We start from the raw sequence: 25319 nt of genomic DNA, 5'->3' as shown, positions 1-25319 counted from the left end.
TTGTGAAACAATACATTTGATTGAGAGGTAATCTGCAAAGTAATTTGCAGTTATAGTAGATACCACACCAGATTCCTCCTGTATTGAACAAAACATTTCTTTTGAGATGCATACTTTTAAAAGAAAAGCAGTAAAGATACAAAAAAGATCTGAAGTTTGCAGATTGTAGCAACAAAAAAAGGGGGAAGATTGCTCAGTTGATAACTGATACATTGAAAGTACATGCTACTCTCGGTGATTGTAGAGCTCAAGCCTACAATAATGGGGCAAATAGGGCTGGAAAATACAACAGTGCACAAGAGAAAATACAAGAAAAATGCTCAAGGTTAGTTCAATATAACTGATTTTATTCAGTTATATTTAACACCATAAAAGTTACATAATGAATTATGTTACAGAGTCCAGAGGACCCCAAAAACCAGCAGCAATACATATGCACCACAACAATGGGTTACTTAAAAGTAGTTTTTAAATTATATTTGAACAAGAAAACAGAATTAAACTAACTTATTACTTAACCTACTTAATCCCCCTTCTAATACTGAGCGCAGGTGTGTTTAATGTATATTTAAGATTAGAAAATCACAGTGAGATCAGTCCAATCTCACTGATTGCAGGCAATTCTTTTACTGTGCACAGAAATTAACATTAACAAAGTTCACCAGTCTTTAAGCTTAACAGGCAAATGGTTACCACTCAGGAGGGTTCTTGCTGGTTTTCAGAGAGATTCCTTTTCCAGGACATCCACAACTGATTCCTTCTCAATCAGTCTTGCTGATGAAACTTGCCCCCTTCAGGGTTCTCCAGATGATCCTCTTTCTTTCAGGTCACGCTTCAGACTACTAGTCTTCTCCTTTGACCAGACAGCCTTCCAAAGTTTGCCAGCTTGTCCCTCTGGAACAGATTTCTGTGACTTTCTCTCTCCCTCCCTCCCTCTTTGAGAGCAAAGTTGTTCTGTCCCTTGCCTGCAAAGATCACATGCTTTCCCAGGCAAGCTGCTGCCATTGCTACTTTGTTGCTTTCTGCAAAAAGCACTCTGTAAAAGTCCTGCAAATATTCTGTGTTTTAAAATATGTGTGTGCCAGCTGCTTTACCATTTCCTCCCAAGCCACCTCTAAAGACTCTGTCACAATTTATTCAGATTTATGCTTTAGAAGTGGACAAGAAGTCCATTTTTTGTTTTGCATTTGACTAGGCAGTGTTCCACAATTAAACCCTTTTGGCTTGATTTGGGTAATTTATTAGTACAAGTAACTAGAGTAAGATTCCCACAGGATGCAATGTTATTTTTACTGGGAGATGTTAGAGGAATTAAACCCAAATTAAAACTGAATATGTATCAAGTAAAAATTTGCCTTGGCAATAGCTAGAAAATGTATTGTTACAACTTGGAAGCTGGATATTGATTTGGGAATGGATAGATGGCAGGCAGAAGTTTGGAGTTGTATTCCACTTGAGAAAATTACACAATTTAAGAGATAAATATCATATTTTGTGAAATATGGAGCCCATATTTTTGAACTGTGGGTATTAAAAATTGTAATACATCTCAAACATTCCCTTTCTCTTATAGGTCTCTCTAAGGATTTAAACGATGTTTAAAAGTATCAGAAGGGAAGTACTCCTGTTGTGGTTTTTTTTGCCCCACTTTCCCCCCCCCCCCCCAAAAAGGTTTGTAGGGGGATGGCATTGGGGGGATTTATAGGAGGTTTTTCTTTCTTTTGATTTTCTTTTTTTTTAAATAAAATACCACGCACTTGGATTTAGTTTGAAATATTGTGATATGTTTGCTACGTGGTTTTATATTAAATAAAATGTATGTATTAAAAAAGTACAATGCTCAACAGCAATATTTTCACCTTGCACTTGTCACACACTCAACTTGTCTGGATGCTACTGAATGCATACCTGAAGCAATAACCTTTTCCAGAACAATTCAAACTGTTTCCCACCTACTCAGTTCTAATCCCAAGTGGTGGAAATTACCACAAAACTGTATTGGTTATTCTCTTGATGGTATGTCTGAAACAGGATGGTCAGATCATGTTGAATGCATAAAGCCTTTTGTAGCTCACTTGCCTGGCATTAAATTAGCACTGGAAGACTTCCTAGAACTAAATTTAATATGTTCACATCAGCTGTGTGGTACAACATTTTTAGCTAACATTGATATTTGGAACAAGGTCATTCAAGCTTGAGATGCCACACTGGATGTTGAAGTAGCAAATATGGAAACTCTCCTCACAAATCTGATAAAACTTTGAAACAACTGGAAATCCATGTGGAATGAAGCCAAATTTGTTGCATCAAACCTAAAGATAGAAATAAAACTCTCCATTGGGTGTGGTGAAATTAGGCACAAAGGGGCATGGTCACAAGATGACAGCACACCGGATGTTAACTTGAACGAAATGAACGACAGATGAAACACCAGAAGAGACCTACGTCAAAATGTGTGTGCTTTAAGTTTTGGTAGACATTGTTACAGAAGGATTAACTGTCCACTTCAATGCTGTTAAGCAGTTGGCAGAAAAATGTGATTTCTTGTGGAAAGATCTCATCATGACTGAAAGTGATGTGAAGAGAAATGCCACATTTACCCTCAGTACATAAAGCAAATTTTGGAAATGCACAATTAAAGTCCATGAGCTTGTTAACAGAATATAGACTTGGTGACTGGTTTTAAAATGTTTGTGTTAGCTGAAGAATACTATTAACAATTCCAGCAACAGTAGCTTCTGCAGAGAGGTCATTTAGCAAACTCATGATTAAGAATTTTTCAAGGTCTACAATGTCTCAGGAACATCTTGTGGATTTGGCCAAGCTAAGCATTGAATCAAACATTGCTAGAACAATTAATTTTCATGCTGTGATTCAAAATTTTTCACGAAAAATGCCAGGAAAGTTTATTTTTAAAAAAGTAAACACTAAACCTATCTACCTTTTTTTCTTCTCACTAATTGTCTTCTGATGTTCTGATCTGCATTACAATATAAAATGATGTTTCAATGTGAATTCTCTCCTTATCTGTATTGTAGCATAATCAAAAGATGTTGATAACAAATGCATTTTCTTCTCTTTGATCCTTCCATTTTACTTACATTTATCATGGCGGGAGTATAGGAGCACAAGGCCTCAAATGCAGAAAATCCATTCCACCCCTCACTCATCTTCCCTACCATTTTTGGCCTTACAGGCATAAAATCATATTGGATAAAAACAGGATGACTAATGGAGAGAAGGGAAGGGGTCCCGAAAGAAATTTTGCACTCCCTGATGAAATTCTTCTCAAAGGCCCTGGATTGATCTGTGCATAGGTAGTGAGTGCATGGTTGTACTTAAAGGGCATCCCATCCCAGTCACTGAACACACTATAAATGTCTAAGAATACACATGTGTGATAGTTTAACATTCCCCTTCAAAAGCATCTCAATTTAAATTTCCACAGGCTCCTCCATCATTAAATAAGCTACAATCCATGCTACATTCTGCATTGACTGACAATACCTTGACCAATCTCCAGGTGAGAATGTCACTAGTCACATTCCTGGTCTGTGACGTTTAGCTCATCACCTAACTAGCCATTTAATATAGGGTCACAGTAGGCAAAGGAAAAACCCAACACCCAACCCCAACCAACCAATTTTCCGCTGCAACCGTGTCTGCCTGTCCCGCATCGGACTTGTCAGCCACAAACGAGCCTGCAGCTGACGTGGACTTTTTACCCCCTCCATAAATCTTCGTCCGCGAAGCCAAGCCAAAGAAAGAAGACAGTAGACTAATGAAAAAAAAATTGACTGCCTCATTTCTAAGCTCTGGGGTTCAACTTTATATGCAATTAAAAGCTCCCAATTATTGGGAGATTAACATGACTAGCACTCATGGTAACATACACCAACAAAGTCAAAGGTTATTGGACAGGAAAGAGAAAGATTAGAGTTATTATTCTTTTTTCAAAATAAAAAAAAAGAATTGGACTCCAGGAGATCCAAAAACTGTTAGCTCATATTCTCATCACAGGCCAAAGAATATAATCTCATGGTACAATTATGGCAAGGATCTTCAATAACCTCATCACCTGCTCAGAATTATCCCAAGGTCCTTCTGATATCACTCCCATACATTTCCTTCCCCCCCAAAAAAAAAAATCTAGGGGTTTTACCTCTGGGAACCTGGTCCACAATGAAACTAACGTGACTTCCTAAGTTAGTGCCAATTTTGCTTTTGTACAATAATAAACTGATATTCCATTTCCTCATTCATTGGGATTTAAAATAATATGGAAAACAAATCTGCAAATTAATTATCACTCTGCTTACATCTATTGAATCATCCTAGCTCTTTTCCTTTTTAAAAATCAGTCAGGTCTCCTGGCACTTTTCTGTAGTCAGCACCACTTAAATGACCCCTTTTTGTCTTTATGATAAAAATGTAAACACTGTACTCATTATTTACTGCATGGATGATAAAGTCTACTCTACTGATTATGTACTCCAAGATATTGTTAGCTTTGTTGACTGCCACTCCCCACTCACTGAGCATTTTTGGTATTCAGTCCACTCGAGCTCAGAGTTCTCCTCTCAAACATGCACATCAGTCATTACATGTCCATGTACAATACGTTACAACTATCAAATTAAATTCATTCACCATTTCCCAATTTCAAGACATTCTGTAACATCCAAACTACTTGCCTGACATTACAGATCTGCCTAATGTATCATCTGTAAACCTTATCTAGTTGTATTGAGTTTCTAGTTAAAGTAAAAACAGTGGCCAAACAGGTCTCCCATTCTTCATCTACACTGAATTTTAGTTCTCAAGGTAAAAATTTCCATTATTGTCATGTAATACTACATTTAGAATGTAATGTGAATAATTTTTTTTTAAACTTTGTCCACCATAAGAAAGACAGAGTCCCCACTTGGTCAAATGCCCCTCACAGAAACAAGGCCCCAGCAAGGCACAAACTCACAACCCCTCATTGACAAGATCAGTGCTCTAACCACTGAGCCATCAGAGCCCGTAATCTTGATCTGATGTTTGGCTTTCATGTAGAACAGTATTGAATGTTTATTTGGAAACCTTTACAAAACCCATACAAAACACGATTTCAAGTTGCCAAAAAATAATTTTCCAATTCTGATTTTAGTCATTGACCTGAAACATTAACTCTTTCTCTTTCCATCAATATGGAGCATCCCCATCATTTTCTATTTTTATTCCTGATTTCCAGTGACTGCGGTCATTTACAATTTCTAGGATTTTTCATTATCCATTTCCAGAAAAGGGATAATCATTCAAATATGCATCAGGTGTTGCTGCAGTTCTGATATTCAAGTTTACCCAGGAACAGGATGGATTTTTAAAAATGAATCAGGGCTGGGGTTTGGGAAAGAGGAAAATTTCAGTTTTAATCCTGGGCACAATTTCTATGCCCACTTATAGGGTTATATAATTTCTTTAACTCACACTTTTACATATAGAAAAAAACTTCTCCCAGGAGCAACCCATATTGGCCAACTAACAGGAAATGCAGGTAAAACTCAACAGGTCAGTATTTGTCAAATGGGAAAACAGTCAACATTTTGTGTCTGTGTTGCACTGTCAAATTCCAGCTTTTGCTCTTTGTTTGATTAACATTCACTGGTTAATCCTGAAACCGTATTTAGTTGCCTTTCATCACAACCCACTTCCCTCTACACCAATGTCATTTAGTTTTATTTATATTCTTTTCTTTGGCTTGGCTTCACTGTACAGATCACAAATCACATCTTAACTTAAGCAGCTATTTAAAGTGCAGTATAAAATGGGTACCTAAGGTTTAGAAGTGGACATGCAACACAGTAACAATCAACAATCACCTCAAAATGCTTGCCAGTAAAAATGCAACTTCAACCCTGGATTTAACAGAGTTAAAGGAAGGGGCTGATTTGATGGAGGGAGGAATACTGTTCCACAGTTTGGGAGCTGCAATAGCAAAAGCGTGATCTCCCCTGACTTTGCGATTTGAGCACGGAACAACCAAGCCCCCTAAATTGGCCGATTTGAGTGATCTTGAAGTGGAGTTGAGCGTTAGGAGATCGGTAATGTAAGAGGGGGTTAGTCCATTAAGGACTTTGTAAACAAATTGAAAAACTTTTAAATCTATTCTAAGCTGTACTGGCAGCCAGAATAGGGGTGACATGGTCCCTCTTCTTGGCTCCTGTCAGGAGCCTTGCTGAAGCATTCTGCACAAGTTGCAGATGGAATAATGATGATTAATTCCCATACATGAAGAGTTGTCTAAACAGGAGAAAATGAAGGTGTGGATGACTTTGAGATCTTTCAGTGACAGGAATGATTTGATTTTGCTAAAGTGCGGAGCTGGAAAGAGCTTTTACCTACTGCATTGACAAACTTGAAGGTGGGATCGAATATCACACCAAGGGATCTGATGTGTGGTTTGATGAGGGTGGATAAGTTACCAAGAGTACTGGAAATACTTTTGGTGGAGTTGGGGGGGGGGGGGGGGGGGGGGAAAGAAGGGTAAATAGGATGATCTCAGATTTGCCTTTGTTTAGCTGCAGATGCTTTGAGCCATCCAGCACTTTATGTCCTCCAGACAGTTGCTGATTATCTTTGCTTGTTCATTGGGCTTCAGGGGAGATTGAGCTTGGTGTCATCAGCATGGCAGTCAAAGGAGATGCCATGGTTTTGGATCATATGGCCGAGGGGAAGCATGTACAAGGAGAAGAGAATGGGGCCCAGAATAGACCCTTGTAGGACCCCACAGAAAAGGGTAGCAGGAAGATGAAAATTTGCCCATGTTGACTGAGAAAGTCCTATCACTAAGATTTAGACCAATTTAGGGTCTTGCCATCGACAGTGACCCTCTGCTGGAGGTGATCTATAAAATAGCGTGATTCACTGTATCAAATGCTTCACTGAGGTCCAGGAGAATTAGAATGGCAGAGCTCTCCAGATCAGTGGTGAGGAGCAGGTCATTGTATACTCTTAGGAGGGCCACCTCTGTGCTATGGTGGGCCTTATAACCTGACTGGAATCTTTCCGATATGTTATTTTGGTGTAGGTAGGGCAATAATTGGCTAAGAACAACTTTTTCAAGGGCCTTTGACAGGAATGGAAGTGATTAAGCAATTTATTTGATTAAGCAATTGTCCAAATGAAGTTCATGTTTACCATTTTTCTCCAAATTCTCTGGTGCACAGTGGCTTGGTTGTTGAGACAATTATTAAAACACAATATGTGTACAAATAAAGATTCAATGATGATTGATGAATTATACCCAGCTATCCATTGTCATTACCTGCAATTGTATTATTAAAAACACATAACGCTGCAATACTCATACCTGGCTATGTCAGTAAAAACATGGGAGGGTGGGGGGGAAGAGGAAATACTTTACATTTGTTTTAGCAATAATGAAACAAATTACACATATTTCTCAAGAATCTCTCCATCCCAAATGTTCTCCTTAAACATTGGGTGGCATGGGCTTAAATGGCCAGAATCTGCTTCTACCGTGTTGTAAATGAAAAAAATATTAAATCTGTTCCTCTCCCACTGATGGCTGTGAATATGCCCAGCACAGTAAACTTTTACTTTAGATTTCCAGTGATTTGTTTTTAGATTATTGGTAAAATGTCAATTCTGAGGCAAAATAAAATGTTGAAAATACCCCCCAGGTCAGACAGCATTTCTGGAGAAAGAGGCCGAATGAATCAGACAGTCTAGTTATTGCTACTTTGTAACAGCACTGTGTCAAGCACGGTAACTCGGCTTGTCAAACCTTTCCACAGATTGCTTCGAGTCTCTCTCATTGTATTTAAAATGTGGGATAGCAACACAACAGCCACTGACAAAAGGACTACCTGCTCTCACAACCCCTCCCCCTTCCAAAATAAATACATCTACAAGGGGAAGTAGCAGGTTGGTACTGGTTCTGCTTGCACTTCGTGGAAAGTCCTCCTGCTGGATGTGTTCAGCGAAACAGGGCTTTGCTTTGGACGGAAGAGTCTGCCTAGTGCTCGTCTGCTGCTGGGATTCTTCACGCTTGTCCACCGACCAGTAGCGTTTCGTGTTGGAAATTATAAAAGATTCCCACCTCCCCAAATGGGAATCCAACCCAATGTGTTCCTTAAACATCAATGCACAAAATATCCACGGTTGGATATTGATGTGGCTGCGATGAGTTGGTTCTGACGAGATGTCGCCCTGATGAACGTGATTGGAGAGAGATGTCCCATCCGGCCGAAAGACCGTCGGTTTCCTCTGGATTGGGGTGGGAGTGTTGCCCGTTCAGGAAATAAAGAGTTTGCAATTTCCTTTGCACAATATGGGCGAGAGTGCGTGCAGGAATCGTCCGCCTTTAATTAGCACACCTTCCATTCAGAATTCGAGGTCGAGTTTGGAGAGAGGGGGCGCGGGGGGTAATAAACATCGTGTCCCTCTCCCCACCAGCACCCGTGGTGCTGCAGTTGTCCAGGGCTCCGGCGTACGGGCCCGGGGAGGCGAACACCTGGTTCAGGTCCAACAACGGCCCAGCGGAACCCAGCATAACACGAGAGCATGGGCTCCTAACACCCTTCACTCCCCCCAGCACCGAGGGAGGGGAGGGGGAATCTCCCAACCAGCACAATGTTCATTTGTTTTAAAAGTTCGGACCCCCCCCCACACCTCCAAAAAAAATGGCCGATGAAAAGAACTGGTGAATCTGCCAAAACACCAGCACGTCGTCCCACTACTAACTTCTTTCAAAAAAGGTGAAAAGTTCGGTGTTAACAAAGGACGGGGTGGGGTGGGGAGGGGAGGGGAAATCATGGCAAAAAAGGTTAACCAGACTGAGATGTGCGGATAAAGACACCGGTTTGTCGAGTTGGGTGGGGGAAGAGAAGACCATTAAAAGACAGAGCAGCGGATAAAGACAGAACCAGTAGGTTCACTTACTTGTCCATCTCCTGTGTCATGTTCCTCCAGCTCTCCCCGGCGTCTCTTTTTGCGGAACTGGACTTTCAAGTCGGTGCGGTGTGGTCGAACTGCAGAACCCGGACTACAGGTAATTCCTCTTCTCTGTTGCAGAACCGGTGGGATGAGAACAACCCCTTCGATTCACCTGGACTACATGAGATTGACGGGGGCTGCCCAGTAGGGAGGGAGACACAATTTCTTCCCCCACCCCCCCCCCAACAGGTGGAAACAATGATCAGACTGTGGGAACGTGTGCACAGTGATCAATGACAGGGGTGGGGGATGCTCCAAAGAAAAGTGGTTTGGGGGGGGGGGGGGTGTTAGGGGTAAATAGAGTTTTGAACTGGGTACTGCATGTAAAAAAAAAAGTTGTGCTTTTCGCAGACTGCGCGCTTTCCGATTCCTGAGGGCGGTACCAGCCCGTGGAAATCAGGTAAGTGACTGGATCAAAAGGTGCGTGGGTCCGCCCATCTTCAACGAATGGAGGGAACGCCGAGCGAGAGGTGCTGCGCCTAACCTTGCGGCCACCAAAATGAAGGCGGCCGGCCGGAGGTGGGTGCACTGTTTGGAGTGCGTCTGCAGAGCAGGTATTGTTGAGGAACGTGGCCGAAAGCAGCGGGAATAAGATGAAGTCAAGCAACCGGAGGACCGGCAATGGAGACCCTCTTGGGGCAGAGAGCAAAACAAAATCCAACTGCTTCCTGAAGGAACTGGGGTGAAATGGGTTACCTTGGGCGGAAAAGTGACATTGCATCTTGTCATAGAACTGTTATGGCGACCGTGCAAACTGTATTGGGATTACAATTGCCCATTCACTCCACATATCGGCTTCAGGAGATACACTGTCAATCACCATCTGCTCCAACACCTGTTACTGGAATGGAATCAAAACTGAATAAAAAAAACCATTCCATCAAGTTTATAGTATATACTTCCAGGAGACAGCAAGGTGGAGGAGTTGAGTACTGTAATCTAATCTCAGGGATCAGATGACAAGTTATTAACCACTAGTTTGCTTTCATGTTTTATAACACTTGATTAGATTACTGCTTTGTATTTACTCCCCAGGAGAGCACCCATTATTCTGATACAAACTAACATCGATGCTGATTGGAAACTTAAAATTTATGAGGCTTCTCTTGCTATTTCCACTTTCTAAGAGCATTATAAAGTGAAATTCAAATACAAATCAAGTTGACACGATTGTATTATATAAGCCTTCATCCAGACCAGAATTGGATCTGTGGGTAACTGCACAAACCAAAACCACACTTAATTTTAGATCCAAATCACCAGTTGGTGGGAGCAAAGGAAATAATTCACATTAGTGTCTTGAGATTTTTTTTAAAAAAGGAGGGGGCAAAAAAGCAGCCAAGGTTGCTTTCCAGATCGCTGCCTAAATAATCCCACTGAGAAATAGTTATTTTGACTTGAAGTTCAGTAGTATTAGGAATAAATGGAACGCTCTGCAGTTGGTATGGCAGCATCTGTAAAGACCGATTTACTTAAAGACTAAAGTACACGGCATTCATGTTTAATGCTTCCATATGGAACAGAGTCTTTTGGCTAAAATTCCAGCATACTGAATCTTAGTGAGGAAACATTTTTGAATATGGATTATGGTCCAACAAAGAAAGCAAAGGCAGATTCAAACAAGAGTTGGAATTTTTAATGTTGAGAGAGGGGAAGTGTTGCGACAGCTATGAGAAAACCCTGAGAGCAAGGCTCAAGTGTCAAGCTCATCAAGGCTTTAGAATTTCCAATGACCATTGTATCTTTAGTCTTGAGCCTGGGCCTCAAGGAGTCAGGGTGATGAAACACCTTGAGAAGTGGGAGCAGAAATTGATTTTCTTCAGGGGAAAGCTGAGATCAAGGAAGAGCATGAGATTAACAGGATTGAAATTTTGAGAGGAAGTAGGATGATGTGATGTGGACGTTGGACAATATTTTATAAAATACCAATGGAAAAAGCTTAAAATATTGAGCTGGTCAAGCTACATTTGTAAAGTGAACAAACTGGCAATAGGGGTGTGACTTGTGTATCTGAAAAGGAAGAAAAGTTCTGCTTTATTCAAAGTTTATCTCAAACATGTTAACTTAACTGTTCCTCTTGGGAAATTGTTGAATCATGATGTCTCCAGCAATTCCTCTTTTCTTTCCAGTGCAGAATGTGTCACAAGTGAAAAAGCAGAAGCCAATTAATATTCATTATGAACAATGCAATACCCTGAATCCATAAAGAGCTGAACTCTTATAGATTGACCCATCATTTGAATTACAATGAAGCAAACAATCTTGCAAGGCTATATATTATAAACATAGTTTTGCCAAAGTTCAAATATGTTATATTGCATGGAATTAATGCAATAACAAGTAGGTAACTAAAAAAATGAATATACAGGAAAGAATTCATATTCTCTTTGGCTTTCTTCTTTCTTTGGCTTGGCTTCGCGGACGAAGATTTATGGAGGGGGTAAATGTCCACATCAGCTGCAGGCTCGTTTGTGGCTGACAAGTCCGATGCGGGACAGGCAGACACGGTTGCAGGGGAAAATTGGTTGGTTGGGGTTGGGTGTTGGGTTTTTCCTCCTTTGCCTTTTGTCAGTGAGGTGGGCTCTGCGGTCTTCTTCAAAGGAGGTTGCTGCCCACCGAACTGAGGCGCCAAGATGCACAGTTTGAGGCGATATCAGCCCACTGGCGGTGGTCAATGTGGCAGGCACCAAGAGATTTCTTTAGGCAGTCCTTGTACCTTTTCTTTGGTGCACCTCTGTCACGGTGGCCAGTGGAGAGCTCGCCATATAACATGATCTTGGGAAGGCGATGGTCCTCCATTCTGGAGACGTGACCCACCCAGCACAGCTGGATCTTCAGCAGCGTGGACTCACTAATAAACTCACTAATAAAGGCGTGTAGCAGTCATCCATAGTCAAAACATCCAAATATGCACAGTGCCCTCCATCATGTTTGGGACAGATGCTTTTTTTTTCCCCTTTATTTGCCCCTGTGTTTAACAGTGTTAAATTCATAATCAATTCCTATGTGATTAAAGTGCACATTCCAGATTTTGTTCAAGATTATTTGTGTACATTTTGATTTGACCATGTAGAAATTGCAGCATTTTTTATACATAGACTTCTCATTTCAGGGCACCATAATATTTGGGACATAGCAAAGATAATGTATATTAAAGTAGTCATGATTAGTACTTTGTTGCATATCCCTTGCAGGCAATGACTGCTTGAAGTCTGAGATTCAAAGACATCACCAGGTGCTGAGTATCTTCTCTGGTGATGCTCTGCCATGCCTCTTCTGCACCCATCTTCAGCTCCTGCCTGTTTTAGGGATTTGTCCTTTAAGTTTTCTCTTCAGCACATGGTCAATTGGATTTGGATCGGGTGACTGACTTGGCAATTCAAGAATTTTGTTGTTTTTAGCTTTGAGAATGTACAAATTCCTTACAGACAGCACCAGATTTGAACCCTGGTCACTGGCGCTGTAGCAGCGTTGTGATAACAGCTACGCTAACTGTGAACTTTTGAATTTAGTTAACCCATCTCCCCCAGTGTTCCTTTTCCACTCCCAGCATTCAGATGTATGTGTATATATATATATATATATATATATATATATATATCACATGAACTGTTACAGGGAAAGGTTAAACAGGTTAGGACTTTATTCCTTGAAGTGTAGAAGATTAAGGGGGAATTTGATAGAGGTAAAAGTTTAAAGAGAACATTAGGGAGACATTCACACAGAGTGTGCAATGAGCTGCTGGTTGATGTGGCGAATGAGGGCTTCATTTTGACCTTTAAGGAAAGTTTGGATAGGTACATGGGTTGGAGGGGTAAGGAGAGCTCCAGATTGGGTGTAGGTCATTTTCTGTGGTCTAAAATTTAATTGATATAAAAAATAGTATTGAACTAATCTACACTGATAGTATTAGTCATACAATCCCTACATATATTTTGCCACTTTTGTTGGTGGGCAGGGTTTTTTTGACACCGACCTGCTGGTGCCATTCCACCTAGGTTCTCATTCCCTTTTGTTTATCTTTCCCATTTCATTTGACCATTATCCACACACCCATCTAGCTGGGTTCTCCTTTGGACTACTCTCCCTATCCCCTCCTCAATCTGGCCCATCAGCCCTCTGTTTCCACCATGGTTGGCGCCGGGGGGCATCCGCAGGATTTCCCCCATCAAATAAGGTGTTGTGTCCCCCCATATAGTAACGGCCATCCCTGGCCGTCAGACCTGCCCCTAGTCCCTCCCACGTCATGTGTCTTGGTTGACTCAACTCTCCATCTGCCCCCGACCGACCGCATCACTAGCGTGCATCAAGCATCAGTACCATCTCGTGACCCTTGACGCAATAAAAGGAGTGTTCTCATGTCCCATATCAGAGGGGTGGATGGTGTTAGTGATAGGTAGCTCCCATTTAGCACCCCCATCAATGGGTACATTCCTGCCAGCACCTACAGGTAGGTCATGGCTAGCATTCCCCTCTGCTGAACAAGCCCCCCCTTTCACACACTAATGCCCCACTCTAACATACATTCTAGTGCTGACCCTGGTTTCCACCCCTCAGTCTCAAGACTCTTCTCTCCCCCACTGCCAAACCATGATGCAGCCAGTCAGCACACTTTCACTACACATCTGTAGAAATTTGCCGGGGTTTCCAATGTCATACCAAACCTCCACAAACTCCTAAAGAAATAGAGGCGATGATGTCCTTTCATCACAATGGCATTAGTGTGTTCTGTCCAGGAAAGATCCTCCGAGATAGTGACTCCCAATAAATTAAATTTGCTCACTGTTTTCACCTCTGATACCCCCAAAGATCACTGGATTGTACACTTCTGGATTTCCCTTCCTGAAGTCAACAATCAACTCCTTGGTTTTGGTGACATTGAGTGCAAGGTAGTTGTTGGTGGACCATTCAGCTTTTCTCTATAACCTGCACTTTGTCCTAGTAATGTAATTCTCTGCACTTTTGGTTTATTATTGCTGTACTTAATGTAATTACATATGGGTTGACTCGCTCAGATAGCGCACCAAACAAAGCTTTTCACCATATCCTGGTGACATTATAATAAATAGAAAAGCAAGATTCAACCTTTGATTCATATCCACTATCCTCCAACTATGGGTATCATAAAGAGCATTCTTTATGATATTCACATCAGTATTGCAGGAAATGGATAGGCAGGTACAGTAGCAGGCAGAATAAGCAACTTTTGCAAACTCTGCACCTTTTATCAGATAAGATGAAAAATGATTAGGTGGGTGGGAGTAAAAGATACTTTTGAGGATAACATATAGCTTTTAATTAGCCTCTGTAAAGCTTAAAATCAAAAGGTCCTGATAATCCTAACAGGTCTTTATTTGGTTACCAGATCATTGCCACAGACGCGTTATTGTTCAAGTGTTTAGCAAGATCCAATAAACAGCAGTCACTGAATGTGGTTCTGTTTATTATTTAACAGCTTCAAACATACATTTTCTAGAAATTCCAGATGAATTATTAATGATCAACCTCTGATAATTTTGTACACCCTGTGAAGATGTTAGCATCTTCCTGGGATACATTATCATGAGTGATTCAATGAAATGAAAAGAAAATTCATGCCATTTCCATGAGAGCCTTCTCAACACAAACATGGATTTTAGAAAACCCTCCTGTTTTGCTAGGACACTGCCATGAGCAATCTCAGAAAAGACATTGTCAATGACAAAATCTGGAAAACCCCAAATAGAGATTAATTTTTCAGACCAGATCTCCAGCCACCAGTGTGTTAGCGAATTTGCTGTCACTTTCTAGTTCCCCTGGTTTCCGCAGCAATTATTTGCAAGTTACCCACCCTCTATGTAAACAAGCTCTTCATTGTTCTTTACTGAGTTGGTTCACTGATGTAGAGTTGTGACAATTTTAACATCATTAGGGCTCAGTCCACCTTTATAACAACAACCTTATTTCTCAGAAACCTTATCTACAGAAAATAGCACCTATGGCAATCACTGAAATTGCGCCCCTATCAAAACATCTGACACCCATCTTTTAGATAATTTTACCATAATATCAGCTCAAATACAAGTCGAGCTCATTAATCTTTTAATTCAAAAATTATGGCACTGCATGAACATTATAATTCCATCTTCCTTGCTTTCACAGATGCAAGTTGGTCTACAGTGTGATCAAAGTCCTTTTTTTTCAGTTTCTTCCCTTTCTACATTCAGCAGAGCAAGATCGCAGAGTCTGCCTAAATTCTTGGATGCTCAGGGTACCTGCTCCTAAAGACCAGCAAGACAGACAGGCAGTCTTTGACATGTGTGTTATTGAGGAAGCACAGGATGACAAGCTCCTTGCAGCTCGTCATCATGGTTCTTCAGCTCCTCGAATCACTCGGGCTTGCTCAGGCTGGATACCTCATAAACGTGGTCCTGGAGCCACTCAAGCTGGGGTCGTCAATCGACATGGCTGGACTGGTCCAGGCCTCACAGCCAGATCTGCGCTCCAGAGTCCTGTCTCCATGTCTCCATTTACTCCCATTCCCATGGTACCAACATGTCACTTCTCCAGAATTTGAACAGTTTAGCAGCAGCAACATTGATGCACAGGCGTAAGTGCCCCAAAATTCTGCTCAAGGGATGGCTTGTCTGACTTTAATGGAAACTGTTCAGTAGCATACCTTAGATACGGCACTGCATAGCATTTTGAATATTTACAGAATTAGCATGCCCCACTCAGTTCATATAAGCCATTAGTAAAATCAATCCTCAGCCTTTCTTCATGGCCCTGTAAATACTTTCAGATATTTGAACACTACAGTCATCTACCTGCACCAATACCTCTGACAATGGAGTGCCATTCTGACATCAATTCATTTTTCCTTGCATCACTTTTGGTTATTTTGCTGATCAGCTTCATGCTGAAGTGGCTCCACAATGTCAACTGTGTCTACTTTCCACAAGATTCTGGCTGAATTTGCAGCATTTTCTGTGTCTCAGTTCTCTGCAGTTTCTTTTCTTGCTTAATTCCACAATCCTACCACCAATGGGAAAAAGTCTTATTTAAATACAGAAGTTTCCCTCTATTGAGACCCATGCAAGTATGGAAATAGCATTCATCCCACCACGTCCATGTTGCCCAATGGGTACCCATCTATCCAAGGGTTATGCTGTTCATAATTTTAAATACCTCTTTCAAATCCCCTCTCAAATTCCTCTGTTTCATGTACAACAATATCAGCTTCTCTAGATTCTTCTCCAGCTTTGTCTTGAATCACTCCATATTCCAGCTTCTGCAGTTTGTGGTTCCTGAATTTAGTACTCACAACCAGAATTGATTGGTTCTGCCAGATTCCAAACTAGTGACTTATATGAAAGATAAGTGTTGGACTCAGCTATCGAGCCCTTCTTGGCTTTTAACAAAATCAAGGCTGGTGTACCGCAAAATGATTTCCTTGCCATTTCCCCATAATCCTCGATTCTTTTGGTATTCTCTGATTTCACCTCTTAATGATTCTTTGATTTCCTCTTCAACAGACCCCAATCAGTGCTGATTAGAAACGTCACCTCTTCCTCATTGGCCATCAAAGCAGGGGCACCTCAAAGTTGCATGCTTGGTTCCCTGCTCTATTCCCTCCACACTCACAATTGCCAAGCTGCTATTTAAATTTGCTAACAACACCACTGCTGTTGACTAAGCAAATAATGATGCATCAGAATATTGGATGACAATCAAGAATCTCGTCGTGTGGGGTCATAACAACAATCTTGCTCCCAAGTAACACCAAGCAGCTTACTGAGGACCTTAAGAAGGGAAGGCCAAGGGGCCATGCATTGACAGTGGAGAGGGTTATTATCTTCAAATTCCTGGGGGTCCACATATCAGAGAAGATCTTTCCTGGATCCAACTTATCATGAAGAAGGCACATATGCATCTGTACTTTCTAAGGAGTCCAAGATAATGTCATACATTGACAAAATAATATCACCTGCAGGTGTATTGTGAAAAGCATACTGACTGGCTGCACGACAACCTGGTTTGGAAACGAGTGCATAGAAGGTAGAGGGGAGGCAAACCTAGCCAAGTCCATCACGGGCACCAACCTCTTGTCCATTGAGGATGAGGTGCTGACTCAAAAAGGGATCCAGCAGGCTCCTCCTGCAAATTTCAGCTGGAATGATTCAAAGCCTGTTCAGCAAATCTAAGTTCAAGAATGGTTTTTTTTGTACAGCTGTTTGGTTCCTAACCATAAACTACTCTAGGACCATCAAAAGATCTGTCTGCACCATCTACAACTGTAAAAATTGATCTATCCTTTAATGTTTATTTTCTCTTTCTTGTCTCATGACATATTGTGGTTGGTATTTATTATACCTGTGTGGCTGCAGCAAAGATTTTAGTACATCTGTACATTGTTCTCGTGTATATATGCCAACAAACTCTCATAATTTTTTTAATGTAGACATACAGCACAGTAACAGGCCCTTTTAGCCCACAAGCCTGTGCCGCCCAATTTATCTTAACCTCCCAGTACATTTTGAATGTGGGAGGAAACCAAAGTCCCCAGGGAAAACCCACGCAGAGATGGGGAGAACATACAAACTCCTTACAGGCAGAGTGGGATTCAAACCCAAGTCCCAATGCCTGGCTCTGTAATGGCATTGTGCTAACTGCTATGCTAACTATGCCGTTCTTGTATTCAGAATACATTAGGAAATCAATGAAATCAATCTGGCAGAGAAATGCAAAGGTTCACTCCTTCTGAGTGATCAAATTTATTTTTACTGCAGTTCCACATGGCCTAGACTTTGAGACTGTAACATTGCCACCCTCTCTCCAGACACCTATTGAGTGAACCTTTTATATGGTATCTTGTTCAAGTTCTTATCATCCATTTGTACCAGTGCTACCCAACGAATCAACATTCTCCGGTTCATGGTGCAAAACAGTACAAACACTCATACAACAAATAATACTTGGAGGAGTCACGTGATGGAATAGTGGCCGGTAAGAGAATACCAGCCCTCTCCAGAAAAGAAGAAATAAAGTAAAGAAAATACAAAGTTCAAGAAACACAAAACATAATAAAATATAAAGTTGTGGAGAAAAGAAAGAAAATGGCACCCAAGAAGGACAAAGTAAAAACAATGATTAAAAAAAAGAGAAAAGACGCCGGAAGAGAAAGGAGAAGGCCTTACCTGCATGAAGAAACAGGGAGCCGTCGTGGAGAAAAGAACCCATTCCCAAAGGTTGGTGATGACCCCGCAGAGTCGTGACTTCCTGACCGCTGGACTGCAAAAATGGCTCTCTGAGTCAAACAAAAACAAAAGAGGAGTCATGCATGCACAGTGCGCACACTCAGGAAAAAGAACACCGACGGAAGGGGGGCCCAGCTGAGGAGCGAATAAACACAGCGCGACCAGCTGAGGGATGCCCGACACCAGGGCTCTCAGCTGAAAGAAGAGGAAAGTGATAGGAAAGAAGAACAGGAACAGGAGGCCCAACAGATGACTCGCCCAGAAGAAGAGGACCAACAGCAAGAAGCCAAGCAAGTAGAAGCCCAGCAAAATGAGGCAAGCAACTCAACAAGAAAGTCAGAAGAGACAGATACAAGGAAGAGAAGAAGAAGACACAAACACAGGTACAGACACAGAAGAAGAGGAAGAAGAAGACCAAGCTCTGCACAGAGAAATAGAAGGTAAAATAGATGGACAGTACATAGATAAAAAAAATTCTCAACAAATAATATGTATACACAGAACCTATATACATGTCATATATTAAAGATAAACATTTGTAATAAGTAGTAGGGTCTAAGAGTTGTTTTAGCAGTTCAGCAGACTCACTGCTTGTGGGAAGAAGCTGTTCCTCAGCCTGGAGGATCTGGGTCTAATACTGCTTTATCTCTTTCCAGATGGGAGTAGCTGGAAGATGCTGTGTTCGGGCTGATTGGAGTCCTTCCAGATTTTGTGAGCTCTCTTTAACAACAATCCTGATAAATCACATCGATGCAGGGGTGGGGAGGTGGTGGTGTGTGGAGAGGGTCACCTCACAGATCCTCTCTGCCACTTTTATATAGTCCAATAATTTGCAGCTTCTGTACTAGATGGTGATACTTTTTACATAGAACTAAGTTTTTTCCTGTCGTCATTTTTCACACTTAACTTCCGGAGTGGCCGTTCGCACAGGAACGACCAAAACTCCAAAATTCCGGTTTTCACCATGAGTTTAGACTGAATACCTCAGTTGCGGTATTTATGTAGACTGGATGTGGGACGCCACTGTGTCAATATCGACGGTGACGGAGAACCTACATGTGATGTGCCTGTTATGGCAAGCGTCAGAGACTGATAAATCCAGAGAGTCAGATCATTAAAATTGAAAACTAATCTACTGATTTAATGTACATCTTACGCAAAACCTGTTGAATGCCATATAATCACCACGGTTCCAGTCATTACAAATATGCTGGTTATTACCACATTTAAGTCCCAGATTTCCGACTAAGGCAGCAATAAACACCCGCTGGTTGTGCTCGATGTAAAACTATTTCCGCTCCGATCCTTTTACATAGACTGCATTCTGGAATTTTGGGGATAAATTTCTGGAATTGTGGCTGTATAAAAAAACATAGCCAGCCAGGATGCTCTCAATGGAGCTCCTGTTGAAAGATGACAGAATGCTGCCAGGTAACCTTGCTCGCCTCCGCCTTCTAAGGAAGTGCAGTCACTGTTGTGCCTTCCAGACAAGTAAGGAGATGTTATTTTTTAAATTTAAATTTAGACTTACAGCACATAACATTGCAGGTTATGTGTCCAGGATGGGTCATTTCTAAAGTGGACTCCAATATAACTTGATGCTCTCCACTGCTCAGCTATTATATATAATGTGTTGTGGAGGATGATCATTCCTGGTCGTCTCGAAGTCCGCATTGTATTTATATTTTTAATTTTAACTTAATGCGTTCAGCGGCAAGTAGGAATTTTGATGCTTATTATACATTGTACAATATGGCTCATTATCAAGATTATCAAGCATCTCAATAAAAGGGCAAAAGGTGAAAAAGTCGGAGTAGCAGTGATAGCCTGAGGTGTAACAATCCATTCCCACACACCTGGAGCTCAGAACAATCGCTAGAAATAGGCTGGTAATTATTCTAATTGACGCCATTTTCTAGCTCCATGCAACCATTAAAATACTTTACAAGACAAACAAAAGGCGCATAAAAGTAGTATTATATAGTGATATCTGAAGATCTCCTGAGCGTTTTTTATTTCCCAACTCATTGTCATGTCAAATGGAATGGACCTCCGTCTTCGGTGCCTCTGCAGATTCTTTACCCTCAAGGCATACTGGGGCTTCCAATACAAGAATGTCTTGCATTTGCAACTAATTAGCTCTAGATTTCCTGATCATTTTTATCTGTCCTGGTTCTTTTTCAGCAGGGAGGGGCAAATTATGTTCGACTTAAGGGTGCATACTCTATCTGCGACTTGACAAGTTGTGTACAAGGCATTGTAAGGGATTGTTGACACCAGACACATCTTCCCCTCTCCCCCTTCTCTGCCTTCTGTTGGGACCTTGACACCTTTTTCTTCTTCTGGCTATCCATCCCATAGGATGATGATGGTTCCTTTCAGTCACTTTGTGGGGTTTGACATGAGGATACCCCATTCCTCATAAAGGAACAACGTGTGTGAATGGATTTAGGTGAGTAGGGCATCGCACAAGTCCAGACCCACCCTCTCGACATTCCCTCCCAGATCCAGCAGCATGGTGAGGTCCAATACGGCTGAGGGAATTTCTGTTTCAGTGAATGGCCAAACCAAGCTTCGATGCAAGGGATGCCCTTTCTGCACTTCACGGCATGTGTTTGCTAGATGGCCGTTGATCCTTCGAGAGGGTTCGTCCGCCCTTTGACAGGTCTTGTTTTTCATCCTGCAGGGTGTCTAGCCACCCTCTACAACAGACAAGCCTGATGGGGAAGCTGGTTTAGTCGCCAACCACCTGAGCATGCAACAGGTAGTACTGGGTTACATGGTACCAGTAGCACTCAGATGAGTGACCTGACATTTGACACCGATTGCTGTGACCACTGTGCCAACACCTCCTCACTCACCACTATTCAGGACCCAAAAGAGTCCTTCCAAGTGAAGGAACATCTCACTTGTGAATCTGCATTTGGTGCTCCCTGTTGTGGTCTCCTCTACATCGAAGAGACTGGATGCAGACTGGGAGATTGCTTCGTTGAGAACCTTGGCTCCATCCGCCGCAATAGTGTGGATCTCCCAGTGATCACCCATTTCAATTCTCCACCCTATTTCCTTGCTGACATGTCTGTCTATGGCTTCATGGACTGCCAGACTGAGACCACCTGCAAACTGGAGGAACAGCACCTCATCTTCCATCTGGGCACCCTCCAACCAGATGGCATCCACATCAATTTCTCTGGTTTCTGTTACGAAACCTCCCTTCTTCTTCCCATCTCCTCCCCTCTAGTTTTGTCTCTCTTCTCTTTTCCCTCTGTCTCCTTTCATAGAATCAAGATCAATTCTCAACTCTCCTCTTATCATATCCAATTAATACCTTTTATTGGTCTGGACATCTCCCCCTTCCATTCATCCCCCTTCCATTCATCCCCCTTTCTCTTTTGTCTTTAATTAATATCTTTGCCTGCATTTGCTTATACTTTGAAGAAGAGCTTAGGCCCGAAAACATCATTAATACATCTTGACCTCCTATGGACCCTGCGATACCGGCTGAGTTCCTCCAGTGTGTTTTTACTATAGTCTCAGCATCTGCAGACTTTCGGATTTCAATGGATTTTTGCTATTGGTCGTATTTTGGAACCACTTGAAAGAGATAATGGAACACTATATCAGTCCAGCTGTTATTGGTACCTGTCATGGCACAGGAGGGTGGACATCCAAATCAAAATTTCAGAATCAGGATCAGAATTTATTGTTATGAACATGTCACAAAATCCATTGTTTTACGGCAACGTTGCAATGCAAACATTTCTACAAACCACATTTCTTAATAAATAAAATAGTGAAAGAAGAGGGGGAAAGGGGTGTGGTCATGCTAATGAGCTGAGCAAGTGCTTTGAAAGAACTCTCCACAAAAAGTATTAAAAAGATGATTTAAAAGCTCAAAAACCAGAATTTTATCATCAAAAATGGCTAAAACTGATGCTAAATGACCAAGGCAACCAAAAACAAAAATTGAAGTTACAGCTCAGCCAAGAACATTGAATGGAAGCCTGATGAGGAGTGACTCAGCAGGGGGCTTGGAACCGGCTGAAGCTAGTAGAGCTGGGGAGTCGGTCCAAGATATAGCCACTATCCTGAACATAATGGAAACTCTATGCAGTCATTTTAAGAGTAAAAAATCAACGCTGAGAGATGTATCAGAGAAGGTAACGGAAATTAAAGAAGTTGTGGAAGACTTAAATGAACGGATGACTCATTCAGAGACTGAGCTGGATAAAAGACAAGCTGAAGGCACTGGAAGAAAAAGCAAAAATATGGGACTCAGAAAAGAAAGGACTGATGGACAAGATCGACCATATAGAAAATTTTAGCAGACGTAACAATGTAAGAATTATTGGACTGAGAGAAGGAATAAAGGGAGAAGATGCGGTGAGTTTCTTTGAAACATGGATCCCACAAATGCTGGGACAAAATAAATTAAATGCAAAGCTGCAAATTGAAAGGGCTCACTGGACTCTCAGACCCAGAAGAACCAGCAAACAGCGATCACGACCAGTCCTGGTAAGACTATTAAGTTACCATGAGAGAGATGCAATCATGGGAGCAGCATATGAATATTTTTAAAATGGCCTATTAGTGGTGGACAATATAAAAGTAATATTTTTCCAGGACTTCAGCCCTGCCTTGGTCAAACAAAGAAAGAATTTGATGAGGTAAAGAGACAACTGCAATCTAAAAATGTTTAATATTGAATGATTTATCCAGCAACACTGAGGAGGTAATTTATGAATTTTCAAGAATAAAGAAGTGGAAGAATTTTTAAGTTATGAAAGGATTAAAGTGACCAGCTGAAAGGGCTGAAAAGACTATTTCAAAACAAGACTAACTGAAAGGCGCATCTTTTTATTTATACTAATAGTACTGAGCCATCTTGTTTTCACTGTTAAAAGAAAAAAAAACATTGGTTTATATGGAGAGCTCTGAAAAGACAGAAAGGTGGTAAGGAAAGCAGCAAGGTGGGGTCTCTGACTTGGGGTGGGGGGGGAGATGGCACCAGGAGGAGCAATTTTAGAAGATGGTGCCAAAGGGAAGGTTTCTTCTTCTTTGGAAGAACCTGCGGGTTTTTATCACGGACTTCCGGGTACTGTTGTCACTGTCAGAGCCGGGGACGTGTGTGTTTCATAAAGGGGAAATGTATGTGTTGGAAATGTCTTTTAATAGGGAAATGTTATGCAATATTTAGAAAATGGGGAAGATATTATTGTTATACTGTGATGGCGCACATATTTGTAATGGTAAACTGGTTCCGCTTGTTATGCGTGGTCAGTGGACCAGCTATGACAAAAATGGCATCGTGGGTCCTTCTCTTCTGGTACACACCGGAAGTATGCATACGCGCTTACGTCAGCATGACGTGAGTTCCGGATGTAAGGATCAAGCACCAGAGGGCCTTAAAGGCTGCAGCATGAAACTCGAACTGTGAGCTTAATCAGCTCACAGCCTGCTGTCTCAGTTCTTTTCACTGCATTTGTGCACACACTACTGCACTGGTGACCCCGATGAGTTTCCACATTCTGAAGACTTGACACAGTGGACCCATCAGCTGTAGACACCATTGCGTTAAAGCTGCCCACATTCTGGATGAACAGGCCCTGCACTTGGTTCAGCCAAGCAGAGGCCCAGTTCAAGATCAAACAGATTACCTCGGATTTGACAAAATACTTCCACGTCGTCAGCCCGCTGAACCAGGAGGCTCCCATATGAGTCGATGATCTCATCCAGTCACTGCCAGAGGAAGGTAAATACATGGCTCTAAAGACCATCCTCATAAAATCTTATGGGCTTTCAAAATGAGAAAGGGCTGCCAGGCTCCTCCATCTGGACATCCTTGGGGACAGGACACTGTCCACTCTCATGGACGGGATGCTCACCCTGGCAGAGGGACACAAGCCCTGCCTCAAGTTCAAGCAGCCGTTCCTCGAGCAAATACCCAGACATTAAGCTGCTGCTGGCTGACGCGGACTTCAGTAATCCACGTAAAGTCGCAGCATTGGCAGACATCCTTTACTGCTCCAAATGTGAGCCCGCAAGGACAGTCAACTGCGTTACAAAGCTGCCGACCAAACCAGTGCCCAAGACCAGCCCAACATATAAGTCAGAACCGCCCCACCCATGAACAGAGAAGCCCGACCCAAAGTGGTGCTTCTACCATCAATGGTGGGGTGCAGGAGCTCACAGGGGCCACCAACCATGCTCGTTTCAGGGAAACAACAGGGCCAGCCACCATTAGTGGTCACGGAGGCTACTCCACATGTGGGACAGGATCTCAGGCTGCACATTCCTCGTGGATGTGGGTTGCGGAGATAAACATCATTCCCCCTATGTCATTCGAGCACACACAAGACCCCACGGCCCCTCCTTGCTCGCAGCCAAGAACACCACTATTAAAACTTTCAGCAAAAGGCACATCTCTGTTTGTTTCAGCAAGACCACTTTCAATTGGTTATTCATACTGGCATCCGTGGATAAGTCACTTATCGGAGCAGATTTCTTGCGGACACACTGTCTACTAGTAGACCTCCAGGACAGGCAATTGGTCCATGCAGAGACCTTCCAGACAGGACCCCTCCAATGAGCCAGCCACCCAGCTTGCCTCTGTGGAGACTTCACACAGCCAATACAGCCGCCTCCTTGCCAGCTATCCCTCCATTGTGCGTCCCCAGTTCATCGCCATCCCAAAGCACAGTGTCCAGCACCACAAGCCCACCCATACATTTCAGAGCCTGCCGTCTGGTTCCCAACAAGCTCAACCTCACCAAGGAAGAGTTTAAGCACATGGAGGAACTCAGTTTCATCGACTGGTCTGACAGTCCATGGACCTCTCCCTCCACTTGGAGCCCGTCCAATGGCAGCTGGAGACCCTGAGGAGATGACAGGTGCCTCAATGATGCGACAACACCCGTCTGTTACCCAATCCCTCACATACAGGATTTTGCAGCAAACCTCCATGGTGCACGCATCTTTTCCAAGGTTGACCTGATCCGGGGATTTCACCAGATCCCAGTTCACCCAGAAGGCATCAAGAAGACTGCTATCATCACCCCCTTTGGCCTCTTTGTTTCTCAG

The 25319-nt window shown here is 42.2% G+C and overlaps 1 protein-coding gene across 3 annotated transcripts in view; it reads right to left on the bottom strand.

Annotated features, from left to right (window-relative positions):
- grhl2b (grainyhead-like transcription factor 2b) overlaps positions 1-25319 on the bottom strand; it is a 580987-nt gene that overhangs the window by 168388 nt on the left and 387280 nt on the right. For 2 of the 3 annotated variants that reach the window (XM_069920440.1, XM_069920441.1), the window contains exon 1: positions 8950-9352. The exons of the other annotated variant lie outside the window; for it this stretch is intronic. In XM_069920440.1, coding sequence (XP_069776541.1) covers positions 8950-8969 — 20 coding nt within the window. In that variant the 5' untranslated portion in view covers positions 8970-9352. Of the gene's footprint in view, positions 1-8949; positions 9353-25319 lie in introns of those variants that run through there. 3 annotated transcript variants of the gene reach the window in all.

Source organism: Narcine bancroftii, chromosome 2 (genome assembly GCF_036971445.1).
Source record: "Narcine bancroftii isolate sNarBan1 chromosome 2, sNarBan1.hap1, whole genome shotgun sequence".
Taxonomy (NCBI): Eukaryota; Metazoa; Chordata; class Chondrichthyes; order Torpediniformes; family Narcinidae; genus Narcine; species Narcine bancroftii.
The sequence above is the reverse complement of the archived record's forward strand: the minus strand, read 5'-3'. Positions and strand labels throughout refer to the sequence as shown.